This window comes from Tachysurus fulvidraco, chromosome 2, assembly GCF_022655615.1.
Source record: "Tachysurus fulvidraco isolate hzauxx_2018 chromosome 2, HZAU_PFXX_2.0, whole genome shotgun sequence".
NCBI classification, from domain to species: Eukaryota; Metazoa; Chordata; class Actinopteri; order Siluriformes; family Bagridae; genus Tachysurus; species Tachysurus fulvidraco.
In genome coordinates, this window is record NC_062519.1 from 28,543,637 (window position 1) to 28,567,073 (window position 23,437).

Here is a 23,437-nt window from a genome sequence, read left to right on the forward strand (position 1 = left end):
AAATGAGATCTAATGCGATAACGCAGACGTATACAATTATAACGCGTTTTCGGGTTTATAAATGAGATTTTACATTTTTACATCATCAACAACCAAATAGATGCTTCCTGGTTTTCTGTATACTTCACAGTAAGAGTCACTGTCAAAACAATTATTTGGCCTATTGCACATGTACATGGGCGAGTGTCAAGAAAAAGACGATGTATCGACGACTGAACTGATCGTCAGCTGTGCTTTGAGAGTCTTTTAGAAAGATGACAGTATCTTATTTAGGGGAGTTGTTACCTGTTTGGCTTGCTGTCCTTATTTATATAGTTGTATGATTACTAACAATGAAGTAACAGGTCAACTAAAGCATATTTGCTCCGATCTCCAAAAGACGAACAACAGATTTGTTCGATTTGGTTTATTGCTCGAATGATCGGAAACAAATCAAGATGCGAAGCAGGAGCAATTCAGGAGTCCGACTGGATGCGTTCTCTAGACTCGTCCATGAGACCATCCTGTGCTATCAGGCAAGTTTACTTTAATCCTGTTTATACTAAGAGTCTTATTAACTTCATCATTTACAATAAAGCACATTCGACGTGAGGACGTCGCTAGTGGACGTGAAATGATTACTGTAACACGATAAAAACGCGAACCTTCAACAGAACACTATTATTAAATGATTATAATCAGCTGATACAAAAATAAGCAGCGCCTGGACAAAGGTCACCTTTGGGTGAGGAACCGAGTGAGGAACCAAATGAAGATTCACAGATTCACATTAACTACAGAAGCTACAGAAATTCCCTTTTGTGTGTGTGTGTGTTCCACAATCTATCAATAATTGTATCTAGACTATTTCTGATTATTATTATTATTATTATTGTTATTATATATATATATATATATATATATATATATATATATATATATATATATATATATATATACATATATATATATGTGTATATATATATATGTATATATATATATATATATATATATATATATATATATATATATATATATAGTACAGTATAAATTGAACCTTTGAACCTTAAAGGAAAACCTGACTCTGAAACCAGACAATCTATTTAAAAGCTGTGGTTTTAATCTTTTGGTTGGAATTGAAATGAAATTACAGTTGAGTTTTGTTGTCGCAGGGTAAAATAAACACATTCAAACAATTTCTGATATCTAAGCTCCTAAAAACATTAGAGAATTTCTATTCTCAGTCATCATGCCATAGGAATGAAAATACTATGTAGCTATTATGGAGACTGCAAACGCCTGACTCAAATTTCACCAAAGGAAAGCAGCTATACGATGCAGAGTTTTAGGAACCTGATCTGCTCGAGCAGAGTGAGTGAACATTTGAGGAGGTGAGAGAGCTAGACATGACAAAAGACTAAAGTGCTGCTGCATCGCTCTCTGTTTGTTAAGTATGCATTCAACTATCATTTTTGAACAAACTAATGGAAGTCAGTTATGTCTTGTGTCTATTCATTCCTAGATTGCTTGGCTCATTTCAGTTTCTGTTTTCCACTTGCTGCAGCTCGCTCAGTGAATCAGGAATAACACGTGTATTTGCTTGTGTAGAATCCAGTGACAGGTTTGCTCCCGGCCAGTGCGCAGCAGAAGGATGCCTGGGTCAGGGACAATGTTTACAGCATTCTGGCAGTGTGGGGACTGGGAATGGCTTATCGCAAGAATGCGGACCGTGATGAGGACAAGGCCAAGGCCTATGAGCTTGAACAGGTGAACAAATCTTAAAACATTACCTTATATTATTGAGATGCATTTCTACAAAATTTGGGCCATATAACATATGATATAGAATTTTTGATATTGTGATAAAATGTCCCAGTAATATTTTCTGAGATATTATGGGTCTTTTTAATGTTAAACCAGCTGAGTAGATTTTGTACTTAGTGGCTATCTTTTTTCTTTTCCTTTTACTTAATTTTCAGTGTTAAATAAGATTACTAATTTTGTAATAATACTATAATAACAATACACACATTGTAATATTGTACGTTGTGATATTATACATTGTAACACATAAATTGTAGAAATGTCTTTTAATATTTTAAGATTTTGTTTGTTGTATCGCCCACCCTTTCATTTTCACTGCATGGTCCAGGGCATGTAAGGTCATTTTAGAAGTTCAAACATTTGTTCACATAATTGGCAGGCAATAGATCTGTATAGTTTTTCATTTAAGCCTCTAATTTTCTAGAAAGTAGACGCACCCCTCAGCTGTGCTCCTTTTCCTCAAAAGGCCACCCAGAAGCCATATGTTTTATATAGAGGGGGTTATGCTGGTAGGGACACAGTTGCTTAGTGGTTAGCATGTTTCCCCTTAGGCTTTGGGTATGATTCCAGCCTCAGGTTTCTTTCTCTGTCATGCCCTGACTGTCATCTTTAAATTGTCTGTAGTGTGCCAGTAGTGTGTGTGTGCTTGTGTGTGTTCAACTCCATGTTCCTGGTGACCCTGTCCAGATAAGGGCTACAGAAAAATGATCAATGGATGTTTACGCTGGTTAGGGGAAACGTGGAAGCCTCATCAATTGCACTTTTGTTTTCTAAAGTGTAAGAAATTACAGAAATTGCACCCAAAATTCCACTCCAAGGTACACATCTAAAAGAGCTCATTCCTAAAAAGGTTCAGGTATCATAAGGTAATACGTTTAGGACTCTAAACGTATAAACCTGATTCATTTATAAATATGGGAATAGCAGGAGGACATCAAGGATCACCATGAACAAAGGGTTTATGTGACTGAGACTTCCATTTGATAACTGTAACAATACCAAGCCAAGGTCTGCGTGACCACGGTGACCGCGATTACCATTTAAAGTGACAATTTGACTGATAACAATTGTAACAATAACAAGACAAGGTATACGTGACCGTGATTAACATTTAAAGACAAAGATAACAAGGTGTGACCCAGCCATTTTGGAGACACTCAGTCTTACGTTCAATACACCTTCAAAGTAGAATCTCATTTAAACTACAAAGAGGAAAACAGTATAAAATTTGTGAGCAGGATTTGCTCTGGGTTCGTGTTCGTGTTCCGACCGACTCCGACGAACCCAAAGTACGCCATGTATTTTGTCACTGCTATGCTGGAATAAACTTCTTGTTCTTCATTAAGATCTTCAACATCATCGTCTTATTTTTACACTTACACGCATTTTTATTTCTTACAAAAGATAAAAAACTTCTTTAACCATCTTTGTTTGTTCCACAGACTGTGGTCAAGCTGATGCAAGGACTTCTGCAGTGCATGATGAGACAGGTAAGGTCGAGAAAACCCACTAGATTTATGTGATCAAACTTGTCTTTGAGAAAATAACATGGTCGTGTGGGCATGGCAGATGGAGAAGGTGGAGAAGTTTAAACACACACAGAGCACCAAAGACTGCCTGCATGCCAAGTACGACACGTCCACTTATGCTACAGTGGTTGGGGACGACAAATGGGGGCACTTGCAGGTAGACGCCACGTCATTGTATCTGCTCATGCTGGCACAGATGACGGCTTCTGGTGAGCACAAACCTACATATTGTCCTGGCTAATGATCAGTACTTCTTTTTCTTCTTTTTATTTTATAAGACAGTTAACAGATTTGGTTGCACTGTTTAACTGGCTGTGTCTGATGGTTATCAGTAATAGAGCTCTTAAGTGATACCTCATAAAATCAGTGCAAAAGGTATAGAAAAGGTGGGTTATTTTAAAATGAGGATGGTTTCCTTTTACAGCTCTCAAATTGTGCCCTGGTTAGAGTACAGAAAAGCCCTTCGGTTTGAGAGCCATTTGGTTCGAGTCAAATGACATAACAGTGGTCACACTTTCTACATAACATCTTGTAGATTACTGTACTGTAGATTTTCATCAATGCGTCATATATACAGTATTTGCAGTATTAGCTCAATTTCACTGACAATTTGCTTAGGTCATAGTAACCAATATTAATATGCTGGTATCTCTCTCACTCACTCATTTTCTACCGCTTTATCCGAACTACCTCGGGTCACGGGGAGCCTGTGCCTCAGGCGTCATCGGGCATCAAGGCAGGATACACACTGGACGGAGTGCCAACCCATCACAGGGCACACACACACTCTCATTCACTCACAGACTCACACACTATGGACAATTTTCCAGAGATGCCAATCAACCTACCATGCATGTCTTTGGATCGGGGGAGGAAACCGGAGTACCCGGAGGAAACCCCCGAGGCACGGGGAGAACATGCAAACTCCGCACACACAAGGCGGAGGCGGGAATCGAACCCCGACCCTGGAGGTGTGAGGCGTGTCATGCTGGTATCTGTTTCCTATAAATGAATGAAGATGCTATGATGATTAAACGCTTAGCGTACTTATACGCTCTGAATCGACCGCAGTTCACTCTTAAACTGGGTGAAAAAATCGCGTGTTTCGTTTGTATCACAGCCACTGTTTGTTGCTCTTCAAATGGTCAGATTCTGTATAATTTAGTTAAGTTGCAGGTAGGTCTTTTATCTTTCTCTCAGTCTTGCAAACAGAAGTAGTTTGAGCAAACTCTGAAAACTCAGAAAACTCTCAGGGTTTTTTCTTTCAGACAGAAAAGGAGAAGAGAAGTAACAAGTATGTTACAATTGCTCCAGCTGTCCCATGTATTATTAGATTCTTTTCATATATTGTATTAATTATAATATTAAAATAAATACAAACTGTTAGATGACTACATTTGCTCACCAAACTAAAAGAAAGTTTCATTTTTTTCATTTCATTTTTTTAAATTGTGTTTTATTTTGCAATAATTTTGACATTTCTGTTGATTCATATACAGGTTACAGGTTGTAAGGTCCCAATTCCTGACTTTTAAATATTTGTAGAAATTTAAAACATGTTCTTAAATTGAAGATTTATAGGCTCATTACTGGTCTTTAATGAAGCGGCTCATGTTGTTTCTGTCAGGTTTCTTCTTCTATTAGTAAATGCTTAGTGTTTTTATCCCTGTTCCAGGCCTGCGTATCATATCGAACCTGGATGAGGTGGCTTTTATACAGAACTTGGTGTTCTACATTGAGGCTGCTTATAAAGTCGCTGTAAGTGGATCTTACTCTTCGACACATCCATTAAAAATGTATGTTTTTCAATTGATGAAGGTGGATAAATGTTTTCAATTGATGAAGGTGGATAACAACATTGTTTGTGTTTAGGATTATAGCATGTGGGAGCGAGGAGACAAGACAAACCAGGGGATTGCTGAATTAAATGGTAGCTCTATTGGAATGGCTAAGGTAGGAAGTAAAGTTCTGCTGATGGGGAATTTGAGGAGTTTTACAATAATGAGCAGTTCATTAGTGTGACACAATTTTTGTGGTTTTGACTGTGCATTCCAGCACATTGGTTATAAATGTCAGCTTTAATCATACTGTACTCCACCATTCCTTTCTTTCTTTAAGCTTTCTTGGGATGAATAAACATGTACCTAAATAAAAAAAAAAAATTCATACTAAGGACTTGTTATACTTAGATTGTAAGAATGATCTCAGAGAGCTCATAATTTAGCATAAAATGTCTAACTAGGAAGCTTATATTCAGAGTGATTCAGGATCAATCTCAGAGCAACACTGAGCAAGGAAAATACAACAACTTTTATATTAGAGAGGAGGCGGGGCTTAACCCTGTTACTTGTTATGACGCATTATTTTGAAGACTGTGATTGGTTGTTCAGTAACAAAAATAGGAGCACTTTTAAATTCTGGTCTATTATAAGCCTTCACTTTGTCTCTATGTTAAGATATTTGAGGTTCTATCATGTAGAGATTACATTCATGATCTGTATGTTATAAATGTAAATGTAAACATTTACATTTAAATCAGTAGCTTAAATCACAAGTTTGTATTGATGCACTCCTTTGATGCACTTATTCCTAGTAATAATTACACAAGGACTTGTAGGGTCATATAAATGGAATAATTGTAGATATGGTAAGGTTTTCTTTAAAGAGACATTTATTCAGCCTTAATGGTAGGAGTCTCCCATGGAGGTGCTTTATAACAGAGGTAAAGTTATACAGTAACTCTCTGACACAGTCAATTGTCTAAAACTTTCTGATCCTTGATAAAATGAGTAATGGCATATTTTTGTCGAATTAAAAGGCTGGTGAGGGAAGACCAATTTATAATAACAATAAATAAATTCGGGGTCTTGTATGCTGTGTCGTTCTTTAATTAAAACAATAGATAGTGCTGGTAAATTGCTGTAGTATATGATGATAAAAACACTATGGCTTGTACTGTTGTTGGAAAATAATCCCATTGAGGTTGGGTACAGTTACACTGCTCTGTGTTGTGTCTCTTCTCAGCAGCTTGTCTTTAATTATTTTTGATCAGTTTTATTAACTGTGCACCTTCTTTTGTTTTCTTGTCGTCATATATACATCAGCATTTATGATGTATGCTTATGTGAGGAAAAACACACAGCAAAAATACAGAAAAAATAATAGCATGATACACTATAAAAAAAAATCCCAATATTTAGCTTCTGCAGGAGAGCCATATACTGTAGTAGATGTGCATTATAATAAATTTGGTAGTAGACTAGTTGTGGGGGTGTAGAAAGCCTTCATTAGTATTAACAGTGGTAATAATACATATATAATAAAATAAATGTTATATACAAATGTTATATTATAATAAATGTATAATGTTAAATGTTTAATTTCATTATATGTTTCTATATTTTATATATTTGTGTAATATGTTTTTTAGGCTGCACTGGAGGCCATTGATGAACTTGACCTATTTGGAGCTCATGGAGGCCCCAAATCTGTAATTCATGTTCTACCAGATGAAGTGGAGCATTGCCAGGTAATAAACAAAACTTTTGGGATTCATTCTGAAATTCATGCAAAATCGTGTTGCTTTGAGGTTAGCCGATACAGTAGGAACTTGCTCAACAAACCTTTACCTGGAAAATATTATTTTTCCAATTAGCACTGTTATAGCATACATAAACAATGATATGATTCCAGTCAATCGTGTGCTCCATGCTACCACGAGCCTCTACGTCGAAGGAAATTGATGCAGGCCTGCTCTCGGTTATCTCCTTCCCTGCGTTTGCAGTTGAGGACGCTGACCTTGTCAACATCACCAAGGGTGAAATCATCTCCAAACTGCAGGTACACTGCCTTCCGTGTTCTCTGTTTTATCTCTATACAACTATACAATACAACTGATGTATTATAACAAAACAAAACAAGTAACGACAGGATTTCAGCTCTCAGGGAATAAATCATTACAGTTCACTGAATTACAACACAATATTTGTAAGTGTACATTGTGTATTGATCTGAACATTGGGTAGATGAGACCTCACAAAACCTGAAACTTGTAAATATCTGACAACATATGTGCTCCTCAAATAGGACAAACATATATCATCTATTTAAACACCTCTAATGTATTTTCTTCTACTTCTGATAAAATAAGATTGATTTAACAACATATTCTTTATGTAAAATGATTGAATTTTAAGATTTAGATAAAGGTGGAACCTGTCCTTAATATTAGACAAACTAAGTGTAAAAAAAAAGAGGTATATACTGTATGCTCTAAGTATCTAGGGCAGCACGCTGGCTTAGTGCGTACGGCTTGTAGATCCATGGTTGGTAGTTTGAGTCCTGCCTCTGCCTCTGCCCTGTGTGTGTGTGTTTGCCTGTGTGCGTGTTTGCCTGTTTTCCCTGTGTTTCAGAGCTTTCTTCCAAGTTTTCCAGTTTTCTCCCCCAGTCAAAAGACATTAGGCTGATTGGAATCCCTAAATTGTTCACTGCCTGCGTGTGTGTGTGGGGGTGTGTGTGATTGTGCCCTGCGATGAATTGGTTCCCCATCAAGGGTGTTCCCCAAGTGTAAGATTAGTGGAGCAAAAGATGGATGGCAGCTTAAATGTAATACATTTCAAACTGTGATTCAACAAATTGTAGGGACGTTACGGATGCTGTCGTTTTATTCGAGATGGCTACAAGACCCCGAAAGAGGTAAATAAATGTATTAAGCTTCTATTATTAACCATTATATAATTGTGGTAAAGTTGAGGGTCAGAGCATATAAACAGCATTTATACAATACATAGCATATAGTGGCATATCGTAGTTACATGTAAATATCAACATTTATAAGGATTAGTCAGACAATGGTTTTTTAGTTATCGTATCTGTGTATAATTTGAATGTTGGTTATACGTTGGTAAAATGTTCATACTTTTTAAACAGGATCCTTCTCGCCTTCATTACGACCCTGCAGAACTGAAGCTGTTTGAGAACATTGAATGTGAATGGCCAGTCTTTTGGACTTATCTCATACTAGATGGTGTTTTCAGTGAGGATCGTGTACAGGTACACACATCGTTCTTTTACCACTGGAGTGACAAAAATGCTCACTGCTAGGTTTGGGTATCAAAAGAAATCCAGTTCTGGGTTCTGGGCCTTACGATTCCCGGTTCTGATTCCGATTCCATAATAAAAGAAATGTGAAAAATAATACAATTACTTAAAAAAAATACAAATACAAACACTTAAACAATACCATTTGTGTTTATTAATCACTCTTTAAATATTTTCAACAGAACATTTCAATTCATATCAGTTTAAATTTAAATAAATCCAACATCCAGAATTACAACTTAGCAAAACAGTTAGCAATTTTTCTGAAGAAAAATGAACATGTCTGCTTTCTCTGGGAGAAGACGAGACCTTTCCTGGTTTATTGTATCTCCAGCTGTGGAGAAAACCCTCTCAGAGGGGGTAGATTTGCTTCATTGTTGTAGCTTTGGAAATGAATCCACACTTTAGACTTTTTTTTTAGACATGTTTAACACAAAGCGAACCTCAGCACAGCAGCGCGAGTGACTGATTTCTGTGGTAAGCTGCGTTAATTTGGTTGCGTGACTGTATACCCACTAGGAAAGGCCAAGGATTTCCGTATACCCACTTAAAAAGCGTGAGGATACGTAACAATATCGTTTTGTGACAGAACTTTCATTTATAAATTGTATTGCGAACACAGACTGTGGTTGCGATTGCGAATCACTAACGTTTTTGGACCATTGTGGCTTCCGTGGCCTGTGACCTGATCTGACGTCACCTACCAAGAAGGAAAATCAGTTGCTTGGCGGTCTTTTTTGGCACAAATTTGAAATTAACTAACTAATGTAAAGGAAGATATGAAACGAAAGCAGACTCAAACTACACTCTTTGTGTTTTTGGAAGCCTGCGCCTAAAGCTACAGCTGCTTCGGGTGACATTTCAGCTGCAGCAGATCACACGGACATTACAGAAAATCCCGAAAATGAGGCTGATGTTATCGTGACGTTACCTGGTAACTTACCAGTCAATGGACCCCCTGTAAGACTTTTTGAGCCAAGGAAGTATGTTACATCGTGGTTGGGAAGCCATCGCTCTGCCACACATGCAAGGAGGCAATGCTCCTCAGATGCCCGAGTACAAATGTATTTGACGTGACATTTAGCTAAAAAGTGACGTGACATTCGGCTAAGTATGGTGAACAGCAGTGAACACACACCCGGAGCAGTGGGCAGCCATTTATGCTGCGGCACCCGGGGAGCAGTTGGGGGGTTCGGTGCCTTGCTCCAGGGCACCTCAGTCGTGGCCGGCCCGAGACTCGAACCCACAACCTTAGGATTACGAGTCGGCCTCTCTAACGATTAGGCCACGACTTGGAAAGCTTTGTAAACTACCAGTTCATTCAGTTCATAATATTCTGCAATGAAAGAGTGTTGGTGATAAAACTGAACAAATGTTTATTTTTCACTCTTAAATGTACATTGAAAATTGACAGCTGATAAAAGCTGTGCTCCAGGTCCCATATTCATATAACATTTAAGGCTAAATGTAGCTCTTAAAGGTATAGTTCACCCAAAACTGAAAATTGTGTTATTTCCTCACCCTCAATTTGTTCCAAAACTGTATGAGTTTCTTTCTTCTGTTTTAACACAAAATATGATATTTTGAAAACTGTTGGTAATCAGACAGTTGGCAGAACCCATTGGCTTTCATAGTCTCTATTTTTTCCTACTGTGAAAGTCAGTGAGTGCTGCTAACTGTCTGATTACCAACATTTTGCCTTAAATGTTATACGAATAGGGGGGCAAGGTGGCTTAGTGGTTAGCATGTTTGCCTCACACCTCCAGGGTCGGGGCTCGATTCCCGCCTCCGCCTTGTGTGTGTGGAGTTTGCATGTTCTCCCCGTGTCTCGGGGGTTTCCTCCGGTTACTCTGGTTTCCTCCCCCGGTCCAAAGACATGCATGGTAGGTTGATTGGCGTCTCTGGAAAATTGTCCGTAGTGTGTGAGTGAGTGAGTGAATGAGAGTGTGTGTGTGTGCCCTGTGATGGTTTGGTACTCCATCCAGGGTGTATCCTTTCTTGATGCCCGATGACGCCTGAGATAGGCACAGGCTCCCCGTGACCCGAGGTAGTTCGGATAAGCGGTAGAAAATGAGTGAGTGAGAGTGAGTTATACGAATATGGGACCTGGAGCACAGGTTTTATCAGCTGGCTGTCTTTTGTTGCTTCTAATAAATTGGAATGTTGATAACACATAAGCAGTCTTTAATAATGCTCTAAATTGCATGTAGATGCATATTTTATGCATTAGTGAGTGTGGTGGTGCCTATGGGGTGTCGCTCTAGGATGGGTGCATACAGTATGAGGCTGGGGGGGGGGGGGGGTCACAGTATACTCACTACAAAAAACCTAGACTACACCACTGTTGGAACCGAAACTTAAAAATTCCGTGCGGTTCCGGTTCCTGTTAAAAAACAGAACCGGTTTTGAATAAGAACTGGTTCTCGGTTCCCAACCCTACTCACTGCATATAGTCACATGATTTATAAATTAACCTGTTATAGAATGTACCTTAACAAACAGCATCACTAAGACCAGCTATGAAAACAAGTCTGGAGCAAAGAAAGTTCGTAAAAGCATTAATGCTTATTATTAAAAATGAAAAGATTTATGTCACAACAGTGACTATGCTTAGGCACGAGTTAATGTTGTGGTAGTATTTGTTGGTGTCCACAAGGGGGCTGTATGTGATTATTATAACACTATTGTAACTGATTAGGTGCAGGAATACAGGGAGGCTCTGGAGGGTGTTTTGATCCGAGCCCAACATGGCATCCGGCTGATGCCTGAGCTTTACGCTGTACCTCCTGACAAGGTGAGCGTGAGTGACTCAATCTGGCTTTTGTGTATTTTGTATATAATTGGAAATTGGAAACCCAACGTTGAAACAAAGAATTATGAGCATAGTTTTTTTGTCTATCATTGTAAAAAAAAAAAAAAAGGAGTGTTTGTGTTGTTTCAGGTTGAAGATGAGTACCGGAACCCTCACAGTGTGGACCGTGTAGCCACAGGACAGCTGCCTCACTTATGGGGACAGTCTCTCTACATTCTGAGCAGTCTGCTAGTAGAGGTACAGCAGCTCACATATGTAATATGTATTCCCTTAAAACGGAGTTATCCTGTCCTGCATGCTATGCAGGTTTTTTAGGCATCACTATCATTCTTCTTTATTACTCCAATCAGGGTTTTCTTGCTCCTGGTGAGATAGATCCTCTAAACAGACGGTTCTCCACTGGGTTCAAACCGGATGTTGTTGTCCAAGGTAAACAAACACTTGTGATTAATCTTAGAACCTTAATTCCCAAATCCAAAAGTATACAATTGCAGTTATGTTCGGGTTCTCCAGATCTGTGTTTTCTTTTTAGTCAGTGTAGTAGCCGAGACGGAGGAGATCCAAGCACTGCTGAGGGATTATGGGATTGAGGTGCAGAGTGTTGCCGAAATCCAGCCCATCCGAATCATGCCAGCCCGTATACTGAGCCACATCTATGTCAAGCTGGGTAAAGATTCAACACATTTATTTGTTTGTTTGTTTGTTATTTTACTAATTAATCCATGTTAATGGATAATGGGGGTGGGGATAAAATACTTTTCGGGACCCGTATTGTACATACACAGCATTTATATATGAGGCCTCAGGACTGCACATAGGTGTTTTGCACAACACACTTAACTTTACACTCAAGAAAAGTTTATGTGCACAGGGAGCTGCAGGAAGCTGAATTTGACCGGGCGGCCCTATAGACACATTGGTGTTCTAGGGACTTCCAAGTTCTATGAGATCAGGAATCGTACCTACACCTTTACCCCACAGGTAATGTTACATTTCTAATGCTGTCAAAGGATCTTTCAGGAAATATGTTGACTATACAGGTTACATTTGATTTTCCTCCACACTCTGGCACCTCAATGATGGATAAAATTGATTAACAAAACAGCCAGAAACTATTATAAGGGTGATATTTCTAAATTAGGCGCAATAAGGTAAAAAATTAATATTTAGAATGACTAGTAATGAATATTAACATGTTATTACTGCTGTCTGTCCCCCCCCCCGTCTCTCTCTCCCTCTCTCTCTCATTCTTCCTCTCACTTTCCCGCTACCCCCCCCCATTGCTAAAATATTAATTGTACTGTACTTACACAAGGAATTTAACATCCCATAATTTATTAAATAAATGATTGGATCCAAAATTCACTTATTAACCTTGCTTATAGCTGAAAGTAGAAGGAAAGAAGAAAATAATTCTTAATTTATTTCTTTTCTTCTCTTCAGTTTATTGACCAACATCATTTCTACCTGGCTCTGGATAATCAGATGATAGTGGAGATGCTGAGGACCGAGTTAGCCTACCTCTCTTCCTGTTGGAGGATGACCGGGAGACCCACACTCACCTTTCCAATTACACAAAGCATGCTGGGTAATAGACAAATAGGTTTATGGTCAAGATTCTCATATATACAGTACATGCATATGTTAAACCCTCAATTCTAAATCAAACTCAATTGAAATGAGAATGTAAGATTTCTGGGTTGTTGTTTTGTTTTTTTTGTTATAGTGGAGGACGGTGAAAACATCGATCCTTGCATCTTGTCTACTTTGAGAAAGCTCCAAGATGGCTATTTTGCAGGAGTGAGGTCAGAAAATACTGCTCTTGTCAGACATACATGCTTCTTTCAATTCTATATTTCGACACTATTGCAGTACTTCACATTGTCTCTCTGGTCTGTAGAGTTCAGATGGCAAACCTCTCCACATTCCTCACTACCTCCTTCCACACCAAACTCACTTTCATGGATGCTGACTCAGAGGAGAACCTTGAAGAAGAAGAGGATGACTATGATGAAGATGAAGACGATGAAGAAAATATCCATCGTTTTTCCAGCAGTGGTATTTTACTTCTCCTTTTATTTCTAATTTCTGGTACAAGAACTGGTTGCAAACCAGGATTTGAAGCTTTGATAAGTATTTATTCATTTAATATAACTCATTGTGTATTTCTTTGTTAAAAATGTGCCAGTTCAAAAATGTCTGTCTGCACTCCTTCGCATCACTCTGACCTTCCCGCCAAAAAGAAGACATCTTTGTTAGCAGGCAATAACGAGAGATGAGAAATGACTTTCTCTTCAGCGTCCATTTTATTGTAATGCACTGCCACTGTCTGTATCTGTATCTGTCTCAGTATCGGTTCAGTACTCCAATTATGTGCCTAGTGTGGGTGTAGACTAAAGCAGAAGGCTTGGAAATGTAATACAGTACATCACATATAGGATAACCCCCCAAAAGTAAAACCTGCAATCAGGTTGCTCACTCAAGTACTGACTTGAGATGTCAGTTAGTTATTTGATTCTGTCCAGCAACTGCAGACTTGGCTTAAATGTATTTAAATCAAATCTGTAGTTATGCAAAAAAAATTCAAAAGGGCAGATATGAAGTACATACATGCACCACAGGCAAGTGCTTTTATGGACTACATTTACGGCATTTAGCAGAAACCCTTATCCAGAGTGACTTGCAACTGAGGGTTAAGGGCCTTGCTCAGGGGCCCAGCAGTGGCAGCTTGGTGGACTTGGGGTTTGAACCCATGAACTTCCGATCGGTAGCCCAACACCTTAACCACTGAGCTACCACATCCCTATTAGGTTTCACTTAATTATAAACAAAACAAAGTATCTTTTGAAGCCATTGATACTTTACCAGTCAATCCTCCAAAGAATTATTATTAACCTCTTTTTATTATTGCATTTCCTTTTTAGGAGGTTCCAAAGATGTGCTCGACCAGTACTTCGCCCACCTGCTGGAGAGCACAGCCACAAAGTCGCATCTCCCTCCCATCCAGAAGGGGCAGGACCATGTTTTCAGCGCTGAGCACACCACCAGGGACATCCTCACTCTCATGGCTCAGGTTCAGGGACGCAACATGCCCAGTGAGCCTTCCAAATGCCTACCAATTTGCCATTATCCCTCCATTGTCTATTCACTGAGCTCCCTTTAACATTATTATTATGACTTTTAAATATGAAATTTATATTCTCACTCTGTCACATGGCTGGATTTTCATATCCTGTAATTGAGAAGTATTCTCAGTGGGTTGCTCAGTTAATTAAACCAAGCAGAGTGAATATAACACGACAGAGCATGCTGCATGCTCTTCTGTGAAGGGTTTATTTCAAATATAGGAATCAAGCCTTCTATCCATGATGCTCTCTGCCATTTCAGACACCTTTTTTTTGGCTTTTCAGAGGCATCTATGTATTTACCTGTGGTTCCCATCATGAACAAACACAGGAAGTCTCTGAACCTGCTGGAACTCCCACACCCTCTACAACACACTCCTCAACAAAAAAAGGCAAGCTGAAAATACTTGAAATCAAAATTCGGAGTTAAACAATCTACAAACTACAGCTCTGTTCTCTGAAAGATTACTCTATATTACATCTTCTTTAAAAATGTCCAATAGATTTGAACCCAAGAATATACTGTATATTTTGTCTATTCAAGTATATTGGTAAAGATTCCATGATCACAACCGAATGGAAAATTTATCCCCTCTGAATAGTACTTTAGGTTTAAAAGTTTTTGCCTCTATTTAAATTTTGTATGTGTGACAATGTTTGACTAGGCTCCTGCTCCTGACCTTCACCTGCCCCGTGATGCTCAAGGCAACACAGACTTTGCTTCTCTTGTGAATCACCTGAAGGAATGCCCCACATTACAGGACCAGGCTGATATTCTTTATATCCTTTGTGCTATGAAGTAGGCATTCACTCATGTTTATGTAATCAGATCTATTTATAGAATTGTTAGCCTCATTATCAATCTCTTTGATTTCCTGGTGATCTGGTTGCATTGGTGCTCAGAGGTCCAGAGTGGATGGTGAATATATCAGGGCAGAAGGTAGCGACAGTGCGCACTCTACTCGAAGAGCTTTACGTCAAGGCTGGAGCATGTAAAGAGTGGGGACTTATTCGGTACATCTCTGGGATATTGAAGAAGAAGGTGGAGGTCTTGGCTGAGGTAGGACATTTTGTTTTGAACAATTTTGAACAATTGAGGCTCTTGTTTTAAACAAGAACTGCCTAGCCTTGGTAAACTATCCTCTGTCTCATCCTCAGGCCTGCACTGATCTGATCTCACATCAGAAGCAGCTAACCGTGGGTCTTCCTCCAGAGCCGAGGGAAAAAGTCATCACTGTGTGAGTGTGCACTCCTTCACACTGCCTCGCTATTGAAGGATAATTACAGACTCTTAGCCTTAATGCTTCTTTTTTCTTATTTCACCATTTATTTCACCATTGTAATCTGTTCTCTTAGTCCTCTCCCACCTGAAGAACTGAATAATTTGATCTATGAGGCCAGCGGTCAGGATATAAGCATTGCAGTACTTACACAGGTAAAGCTAAGACCTAAAGAATAGATATGACAAAAGCACAAATGTATATAATTTGCGACTTAAATCAAATGAGACTTTCATTAGATGTTAGCTGAATTAGCCTCTTAGCGCTAGTGCAGAAATGAAGAAACCAACACTGCACATGTCTTGGCTGATCAGCTACATTTTGGCTGTAAAAAAAGAAAAGTGGATTTTTCGCAAGCTTTTACTTTAATATGTTATATATAGAGTTTAATATACTTTTCTGCATGATAACAGAAACATCACTGTTTTAAATTTCTTTTTCTTAGGTTAAATCCATTTGCTCTATAAAGTGGAAAATCGATAATGGACATAAAAAAGAAGATATGGATATTCTAAAAAAAAGCCCTTTATATTCTGACTCTTGTTTCTGTTCTCCATTATTGAATATAGAAAAATTAATCTTTAGGGTATGACACTTTGTATCGAAGATCATAAAAAAATAGATATAACTATTAGCTTCTGAGTCTGTTTTGTTCTTGTATCTAATAAAGAAGTCAATGAAAATGAAAAAAAAAAGAGTTTTTAGAATGTAAATAATCTTTTCTGGTCTTCATTCAGGAAATCATGGTGTACCTAGCTATGTATGTGCGCTCTCAGCCGAATCTGTTCGGAGACATGCTGCGCCTGAGGATAGGCTTGATCATGCAGGTGATGGCAACCGAGCTCGCTCGTAGTCTCCAATGCTCAGGTAATGATATTTAGTGTTTTTTGCTAGTGACTTAAAGGACTTGAGCTCAAATCCAGGGTTGTTGGACACACTTGGGCTCTTAATGACCAACTTCATAAAAGGCAGTGTATGTGTGTTTGTTTGTTTGATTACATCTTTTATTAAATGAATGTTTGGCTGGCTGACTTAGTGTATTTGAATTAATTTTTGATTGAATGTCTGTTCAGTTGAACGTTTCCTTTTGACTGAATTAATGTTTTATTTAATATTTGAATGTTAATTGTTTGAATCTTTGTGTGAAGGTTTAAATTTCTGATTGAATGTTTGATTAAATGCTAATTGCTTGAATGTTATTCTGTTTGCTTGATTGAATATTTGATTACTTGTATGTTTGATTTTTTATCGAATGTTTGATTGTCTTAATGTTTGCTTCTTTAGTTGAATGTTTGTTAGACCGCTTGAATGAATTGGTTAGTTGAATTTGTTTTGTTTCAAATGTTGTTTTTTTTTGCTATATTTAGTATGAAACAGTCTGAATAAGTGATCGCTCTTCCTATTAGGTGAGGAGGCATCTGAAGGTTTGATGAACCTCAGTCCATCAGACATGAAAAATCTGCTTCATCACATCTTAAGTGGTAAAGAGTTTGGAGTGGAGCGGAGTGGTGAGTCTGATTACTGTATCTGTATATAATATGATTGTTTATCTCCATTGTAAATAGAAAATGAATGTGGTCCTCTGTATTTTATCATAATAATTATCTCTTTATTCTAAGTGCGTCCCATTGACTCCATGGCCACCAGTCCAGCCATATCCATCCATGAGCTTGGACACACAGGAGCCACCAAAACAGAACGCACAGGCATCAGAAAGCTGAAGTCTGAAATCAAACAGGTTAGAGACAGTCTGTTGTAAAGCTAATTATATACACATGATCAATTATATACACATGATTCATGTAAAGAATGTTGTGCTTCTTCAATTTCATGACACTGACATTATTTATTTGTAGTTGGATGACTCCAAACCAATCAGCGTGGGTCGAGTTTGTAAAAGTGTTTAATTCTGGGCATGCGTATTCAGAAAACAGAGTTTGCTGCCTCCGAGCCTCATCATTAATTGCATTCGTATACTTTCTCTTGACCATCTTAGGAGAAGTGTGAAATCTTTGTATTCTGCATACCAGTGGTTCTCAAAGTGGGGTCCAGTGCAGGTGAAGATAGCTAAGGGGTCTGGAATTTTTTATCGTTACGGTGATGGAAATCACAAACAACCATTATCAAAGATTTTTTTTAATATTTATTGAGTTTTTACAGATATTCGGCATTTTTAATCTACACCACACCAACATAAAACATTTAAGCCTATAAATAATGTAAATTTGGATCTAATTTGTTCTGATGGTGAAAATGCAGGAATAAAAACTTGTTGTGCGCAGTTGAAAAGTTCATAAAAATGTTCACTGATGGGGGTATAAGGAATATACTTTACAGCTGTGTCCCATTGTTCAAAAAGTTTGAGAACCCCTGGTATAGAGCATGCTGAATACTATTTACTTAACATGATCCACCTTATCTAATACAAATATGCTTTTTTCCTTGAAAAAAACAATTTGATTTACAGTGTTCAGACATCATAAGTGCATTGCAGATAGAGGTTAAATGTTGATGGAGCTTTTACATTACAACATTGAGTCATCATTCCATTGGCAAACATTCTGCTTTTGTCTCATAGATCTGTACTGGCGGTTATTCCACAGGTAGTAATGTCACATCCCCTCGCTCCACGGTAATCATCTTTGTCACGCCTCATGCTTATTATCGTAGATTGTTACTTGTTACTGCTTATGATATGCACAATCTCTGTCTGATTTCAATTATTTTGCTTAAGTGGCATGAAATGTACACAGAGATAGTTCTTATTGTTTATGCTCTGGGTTGACAAAGTAATGGAAGCACCAGGTGCCAAGGACGTCTGTAAAGTACTCAACTTTAACCGGTGAAAAATCAGTTGAGAGAACGGAGATTTCATAGATTTCAACATTTTTATCTGGTGTCACCATTACTTTGACCTTATTGCTGATTTGTTTGTCTCATATAAACACTAATTTGAGAGTGTGTTTCTGTGTATTCATGTGATGCAGAGGTGTAGCAGTCCTTCGACCCCCAGTGGCATCATGTCACCAACAGGTACAGGAGACTCACGCCTGCAGTGGGAAGAGCGCCAGGGGCAGTGGCTTAGGAGACGACGTCTAGATGGTGCTATTAATCGAGTGCCCATGGGTTTCTACCAGAAAGTATGGAAGATCCTGCAGAAATGCCACGGGCTCTCAATCGCAGGATACGTTCTGCCCTCCTCTACTACCAGTGAGGTACAGGAAACACTTGAACACACTTCATGACGCACTGGGATTTCATTATATGTTACAGAACATCCACATTGTTCATATTGTTAATAATTGATATGAACTTTGCAAGTCCATGTGTGAATGTGTTGTAGATGACAGAGGGAGAGATCAAGTTTGCAGTGCATGTGGAGTCCGTGCTGAACCATGTTCCTCAGCCTGAGTACAGGCAGCTACTGGTGGAGGCCATCATGGTGCTCACTCTGGTGGCTGATATGGAGATCCCTAGCATCGGTGGAATTATTCACATCGACCGGATTGTTCAGATGGCAAACGAACTCTTCTTACAGGACCAGGTACGGTGTAGAAATATAGTGTTCTACTATCAGGCATTTTAAAGATATACAGTGCAAATGTTTGTATACCTGTTTCCCTGATGTCTAATAATATTTCTGTATTTGATATATACATATACATCTTTATTCAATTACTCTTTATAGATTAGATTTTTTTTAGTTTGCTGTCAGTTGTCATGTATACAGTATGTTAATGAGGTAATATTTGGTAAATATTTGTATTTGGTAAAGACGTTCCATCAGAAAATATAGATGTACATATTTCTATTTGATCCAGAAGTCAATAAAGAAGCAAACCTCTATAGTTTTACTCTCAATTGCTGCTGCCTCTGAAACTACATATACACTGAAATTACAATACTAAAAAAAATCTAGTTATTTGACTGATATACCCCCGTTCTTGAGGTTAAAGAGAAATCATGCTTTGGTGCCTGATGCTTCCAAAATTGCTGAAAAGGGTTTTATTTCCTATATATAATCTATTAAAACATAGGAAATAAAGCCCTTTTCAGCAATTTTACTGCAGTTATCCTTTTTTACATAGAAGGATATGTGCAGGTGCAATTAGGATACATTTAAATTTAAATTGTTTACAGTGGGAGTGGGAATCTGCTGACTTCGACTGGGGACATCCTCGGACGGTGGAAGGAATACTTTGAGGTTCTTCTCAACCCCACTGACATGTCTTCCACTGAGGAAGCAGAGGGCAGGGGCTCAGTTGTGGACTCGTCGATTCCCCAAGCTGAGGTCACTGAGGTGGTTGAGAAGCTCCTCAGTGGCAAGGCACAGGGGGTGGATGAAATCCGTCCTGAGTACCTCAAGTCTCTGGATGTTGTGGGGCTGTCTTGGTTGACACGCCTCTGCAACATCGCGTGGCGGTTGGGGACAGTGCCTCTGGACTGGCAGACTGGGGTGGTGGTCCCTCTGTTTAAGAAGGGGGACCTGAGGGTGTGTTCCAACTATAGGGGGATCACACTCCTCAGCCTCCCTGGAAAAGTCTATGCCAGGGTACTGGAGATGAGAATTCGGCCAATAGTCGAACCTCGGATTCAGGAGGAACAATGCGGGTTTCGTCCCGGTCGTGGAACACTGGGCCATCTCTATACCCTCGCCAGGTTGCTGGAGGGTTCATGGGAGTTTGCCCAACCAGTTCACATGTCTTTTGTGGATCTGGAGATGGCTTTCGACTGTGTCCCTCGTAGTGACCTGTGGGGGGTGCTCTGGGATTATTGGGTCCGGGGCCCTCTGCTAAGGGCAGTCCGGTCCTATATGACCGGAGCAGGAGTTTGGTTCGCATTGCCGGCAGTAAGTCAGACTTGTTCCCGGAGCATGTTGGACTCCGGCAGGGCTGCCCTTTGTCACCGGTCCTGTTCATTACTTATATGGACAGGATTTCTAGGCGCAGTATGGGGCCGGAGGGAGTCCGGTTTGGGGACCACAGGATTTCGTCTCTGCTTTTTGCAGATGATGTTGTCCTGCTGGCTTCCTCAAACCAGGACCTTCAGCGTGCACTGGGACGGTTTGCAGCCGAGTGTGAAGCGGCGGGGATGAGAATCAGCACCTCCAAGTCCGAGGCCATGGTTCTCAGTCGGAAAAGGGTGGCTTGCCCCCTTCAGGTTGGTGGAGAGCTCCTGCCTCAAGTGGAGGAGTTTAAGTATCTTGGGGTCTCGTTTACGAGTGAGGGAAGGATGGAGCGGGAGATCGACAGGCGGATTGGTGTATCTTCTGCAGTGATGCGGTCGATATACTGATCTGTTGTGGTGAAGAAAGAGCTGAGCCACAAGGCGAAGCTCTCTATTTACCGGTCGATCTACGTTCCTACCCTCACCTATGGTCATGAGCTTTGGGTCATGACCGAAAGGACGAGATCCCGGATACAGGCGGCCGAAATGAGTTTCCTCCACAGGGTGGCTGGGCGCTCCCTTAGAGATAGGGTGAGGAGCTCTGTCACTCGGGAGGAGCTCAGAGTAGAGCCGCTGCTCCTCCACATCGAGAGGAGTCAGCTGAGGTGGCTCGGGCATCTGTTTCGGATGCCTCCTGGATGCCTCCCTGGGGAGGTGTTCCGGGCATGTCCAACCGGGAGGAGGCCCCGCGGAAGACCTAGGACACGCTGGAGGGACTATGTCTCTCGGCTGGCCTGGGAACGCCTCGGTATTCCCCCGGAAGAGCTGGAGGAAGTGTCTGGGGAGAGGGAAGTCTGGGCATCCCTGCTTAGACTGCTACCCCTGCGACCCGGCCCCGGATAAGCGGTAGAAGAAGAAGAAGAAGATATATTATAATAAATAAATATAGATTATTATTATTATTATTATTATTATTATTATTATTATTATTATTTCTCATTTGGCTACATCCCAAACATCTCTTTATGTGTATTGTATCGCCTTTTACATTCTGTGTAGTGGCTTTGTGTCTAATAAAGATTAATTGATTAAAAGATTAATGATCTATCCTTTCAATGCAGTAAGTTTTATAAAGCAAATAATATCTTTAATACAGATGAATAGGAGAAGACTTAAAATATTTATAACATTTATATAACTATTGTTTAGAGCTAGCCAGATACAATTTTAAACTAGAGCAGTGTAGAAAAGCTATTAGTTTTATCATGTAAATAAATTGTTTTCAGTCGACCAGATATAATTGTGCATAGTGTTGTTTAAAGAGTTGAAATTGAAATCTAAAATAAAAACATTTAAAAAAAAGACTTTAAAAAACCTGAGTTAAGGAAGAGCTTACAATAAATATAATAATATCACAATATCATGAACAGCTTGTATTAAATCCTCAAGCCAGGAATGTAGAGTTGTACAGGTTAATTCCTGGTTACATAAGGGTTAATCAGTTCAACATAGGCTTAAACCAGTGCATTTCTTTTGCAGAAATCTAGTGGGGCCAATGAGTTTTTCCTGGAGACAGATCCTGCCACAGGAATCTGCAACTTCTTGTATGACAGCGCCCCGAGTGGCAGCTACGGCTCTATGACCTACCTATCCAAAGCTGTGGTCACGTACGTCCACGACTTCCTCCCCAGTGGCAGCTGTCTGATGCAGTGAGAAAAGCTGCTTCAGGAACCTCATCATCGACCTGGGATCAGTCAATTTACTGCCTTTCACATCTGCGGTTTCAGATTAGTAGGAGAGCGGCAGCCTGAATGGTGGATATTCCAAAAAAAAAAGGAGAAGTATACAACTTTAGACCACTGATTGAAGCTGATTTTACTCATTTTATTTTATTTAAATTAATATTAATATAATCTCAATATTAATATAATATTTATTTTTCAAATAAATAGCTTACATAAATGAATTACTTTTTATTTAAATATTTAATAATTTATCATTTTATTCAAGAATTCCTCAAACAGCGACCAGTATCCCATAATATTATAGTGGAAACACATTGCTTCCATGTGTATTTTCTGTTGTATTGCTGTCTCTCTGTGGTTATTAATGCATGTAGCTAATGTTTGTTCTGACAATTAGTGCTTACTCGTGAATACACCTAGTGAATACACTCTGATAGTGTAATCCTAAATAACGCTCTAATGCCAATGAGAATAGTGCAGCATAATTTACCTCTCATATAAGCACTGTACTGGGCATGTTTACATGAATGTGTTACACTGAGATGAATGTAAATCCAGACATAAATTAATACTGTACATTGTTTATATACATGTAGTGCTTCCTGAATTGGAGAACTCTGTTGACAGGAACCTGAACAATATATAATTTTTTTCCTTCCTTGAAAATGACACATTTATGAAAACTCAGTCATTTAGGCAAATGGGGAACTGTTGGTTTTTCTTTACTGTACTGTTATTGCTTCTGTACTCTCACTGGGAGAGATCACAGCTTCATTTCTCATGTCTAGGTAGTCGGTGTTTAGTGGTTATATTTAACTGCAATGTATTTCACTTATACGCAGATATAAATTTGTTCAGTTTTATGAATATCCTGTGTCTTTGTATTTATTTTCATCCAAGCTCTTAGTTTAAATCCAGATCCACATTTACAGAGAACTTTATTTGGAACACCTTTACACCTGATTGTCCATGCAATTATCTAATCAGCTAATTGTGTGGCAATGCATAAAATCACATAGATATGGACCAGCAGCTTTGGGTGATGTTCAGATCGAAATGGGGAAAATTTGTTATATCAGTGATTTTAAGTGTTGTTTGTTGGTGCCAGATGGGTTGGTTGGAGTGTTTCTATTAATTGCTTTTATCCTATGATTTT

The 23,437-nt window shown here is 39.1% G+C and overlaps 1 protein-coding gene across 3 annotated transcripts; it reads left to right on the forward strand.

Annotated features, from left to right (window-relative positions):
• The first annotated feature begins 129 nt into the window (after positions 1-129).
• phka2 (phosphorylase kinase, alpha 2 (liver)) lies at positions 130-23,148 on the forward strand. Of its 3 annotated transcripts, XM_027169840.2 has the most exons (31): positions 132-515; positions 1,588-1,746; positions 3,246-3,293; positions 3,373-3,541; positions 5,008-5,090; positions 5,205-5,285; positions 6,763-6,861; positions 7,026-7,172; positions 7,974-8,027; positions 8,262-8,384; positions 11,131-11,226; positions 11,374-11,481; positions 11,595-11,673; positions 11,777-11,911; positions 12,116-12,225; positions 12,688-12,832; positions 12,971-13,049; positions 13,145-13,302; positions 14,169-14,339; positions 14,655-14,761; positions 15,035-15,168; positions 15,273-15,429; positions 15,528-15,607; positions 15,726-15,804; positions 16,387-16,516; positions 17,056-17,157; positions 17,269-17,387; positions 18,228-18,281; positions 18,637-18,864; positions 18,993-19,193; positions 22,076-23,148. In XM_027169840.2, the coding sequence occupies exons 1-31, from the start codon at positions 438-440 to the stop codon at positions 22,247-22,249; spliced, it is 3,687 nt and encodes a 1,228-aa protein (XP_027025641.2). In that variant the 5' UTR covers positions 132-437; the 3' UTR covers positions 22,250-23,148. The 3 variants fall into 3 exon arrangements, with proteins under 3 accessions (XP_047661528.1, XP_027025643.2, XP_027025641.2); XM_027169842.2 differs by lacking the exon at positions 18,228-18,281 and having other exon boundaries at positions 131-515; XM_047805572.1 differs by lacking the exons at positions 18,637-18,864; positions 18,993-19,193; positions 22,076-23,148 and having other exon boundaries at positions 130-515; positions 17,506-18,281.
• The last annotated feature ends 289 nt before the right edge of the window (positions 23,149-23,437 follow it).

Excerpts from the sequence above, each read along its gene's own strand:
- phka2 (XM_027169840.2), top strand. The coding sequence starts at position 438 with ATGCGAAGCAGGAGCAATTCAGGAGTCCGACTGGATGCGTTCTCTAGA. Across the intron at positions 516-1,587 it reads AGACCATCCTGTGCTATCAG|AATCCAGTGACAGGTTTGCT; the intron begins GCAAGTTTACTT and ends TTGCTTGTGTAG. Across the intron at positions 5,091-5,204 it reads AGGCTGCTTATAAAGTCGCT|GATTATAGCATGTGGGAGCG; the intron begins GTAAGTGGATCT and ends GTTTGTGTTTAG.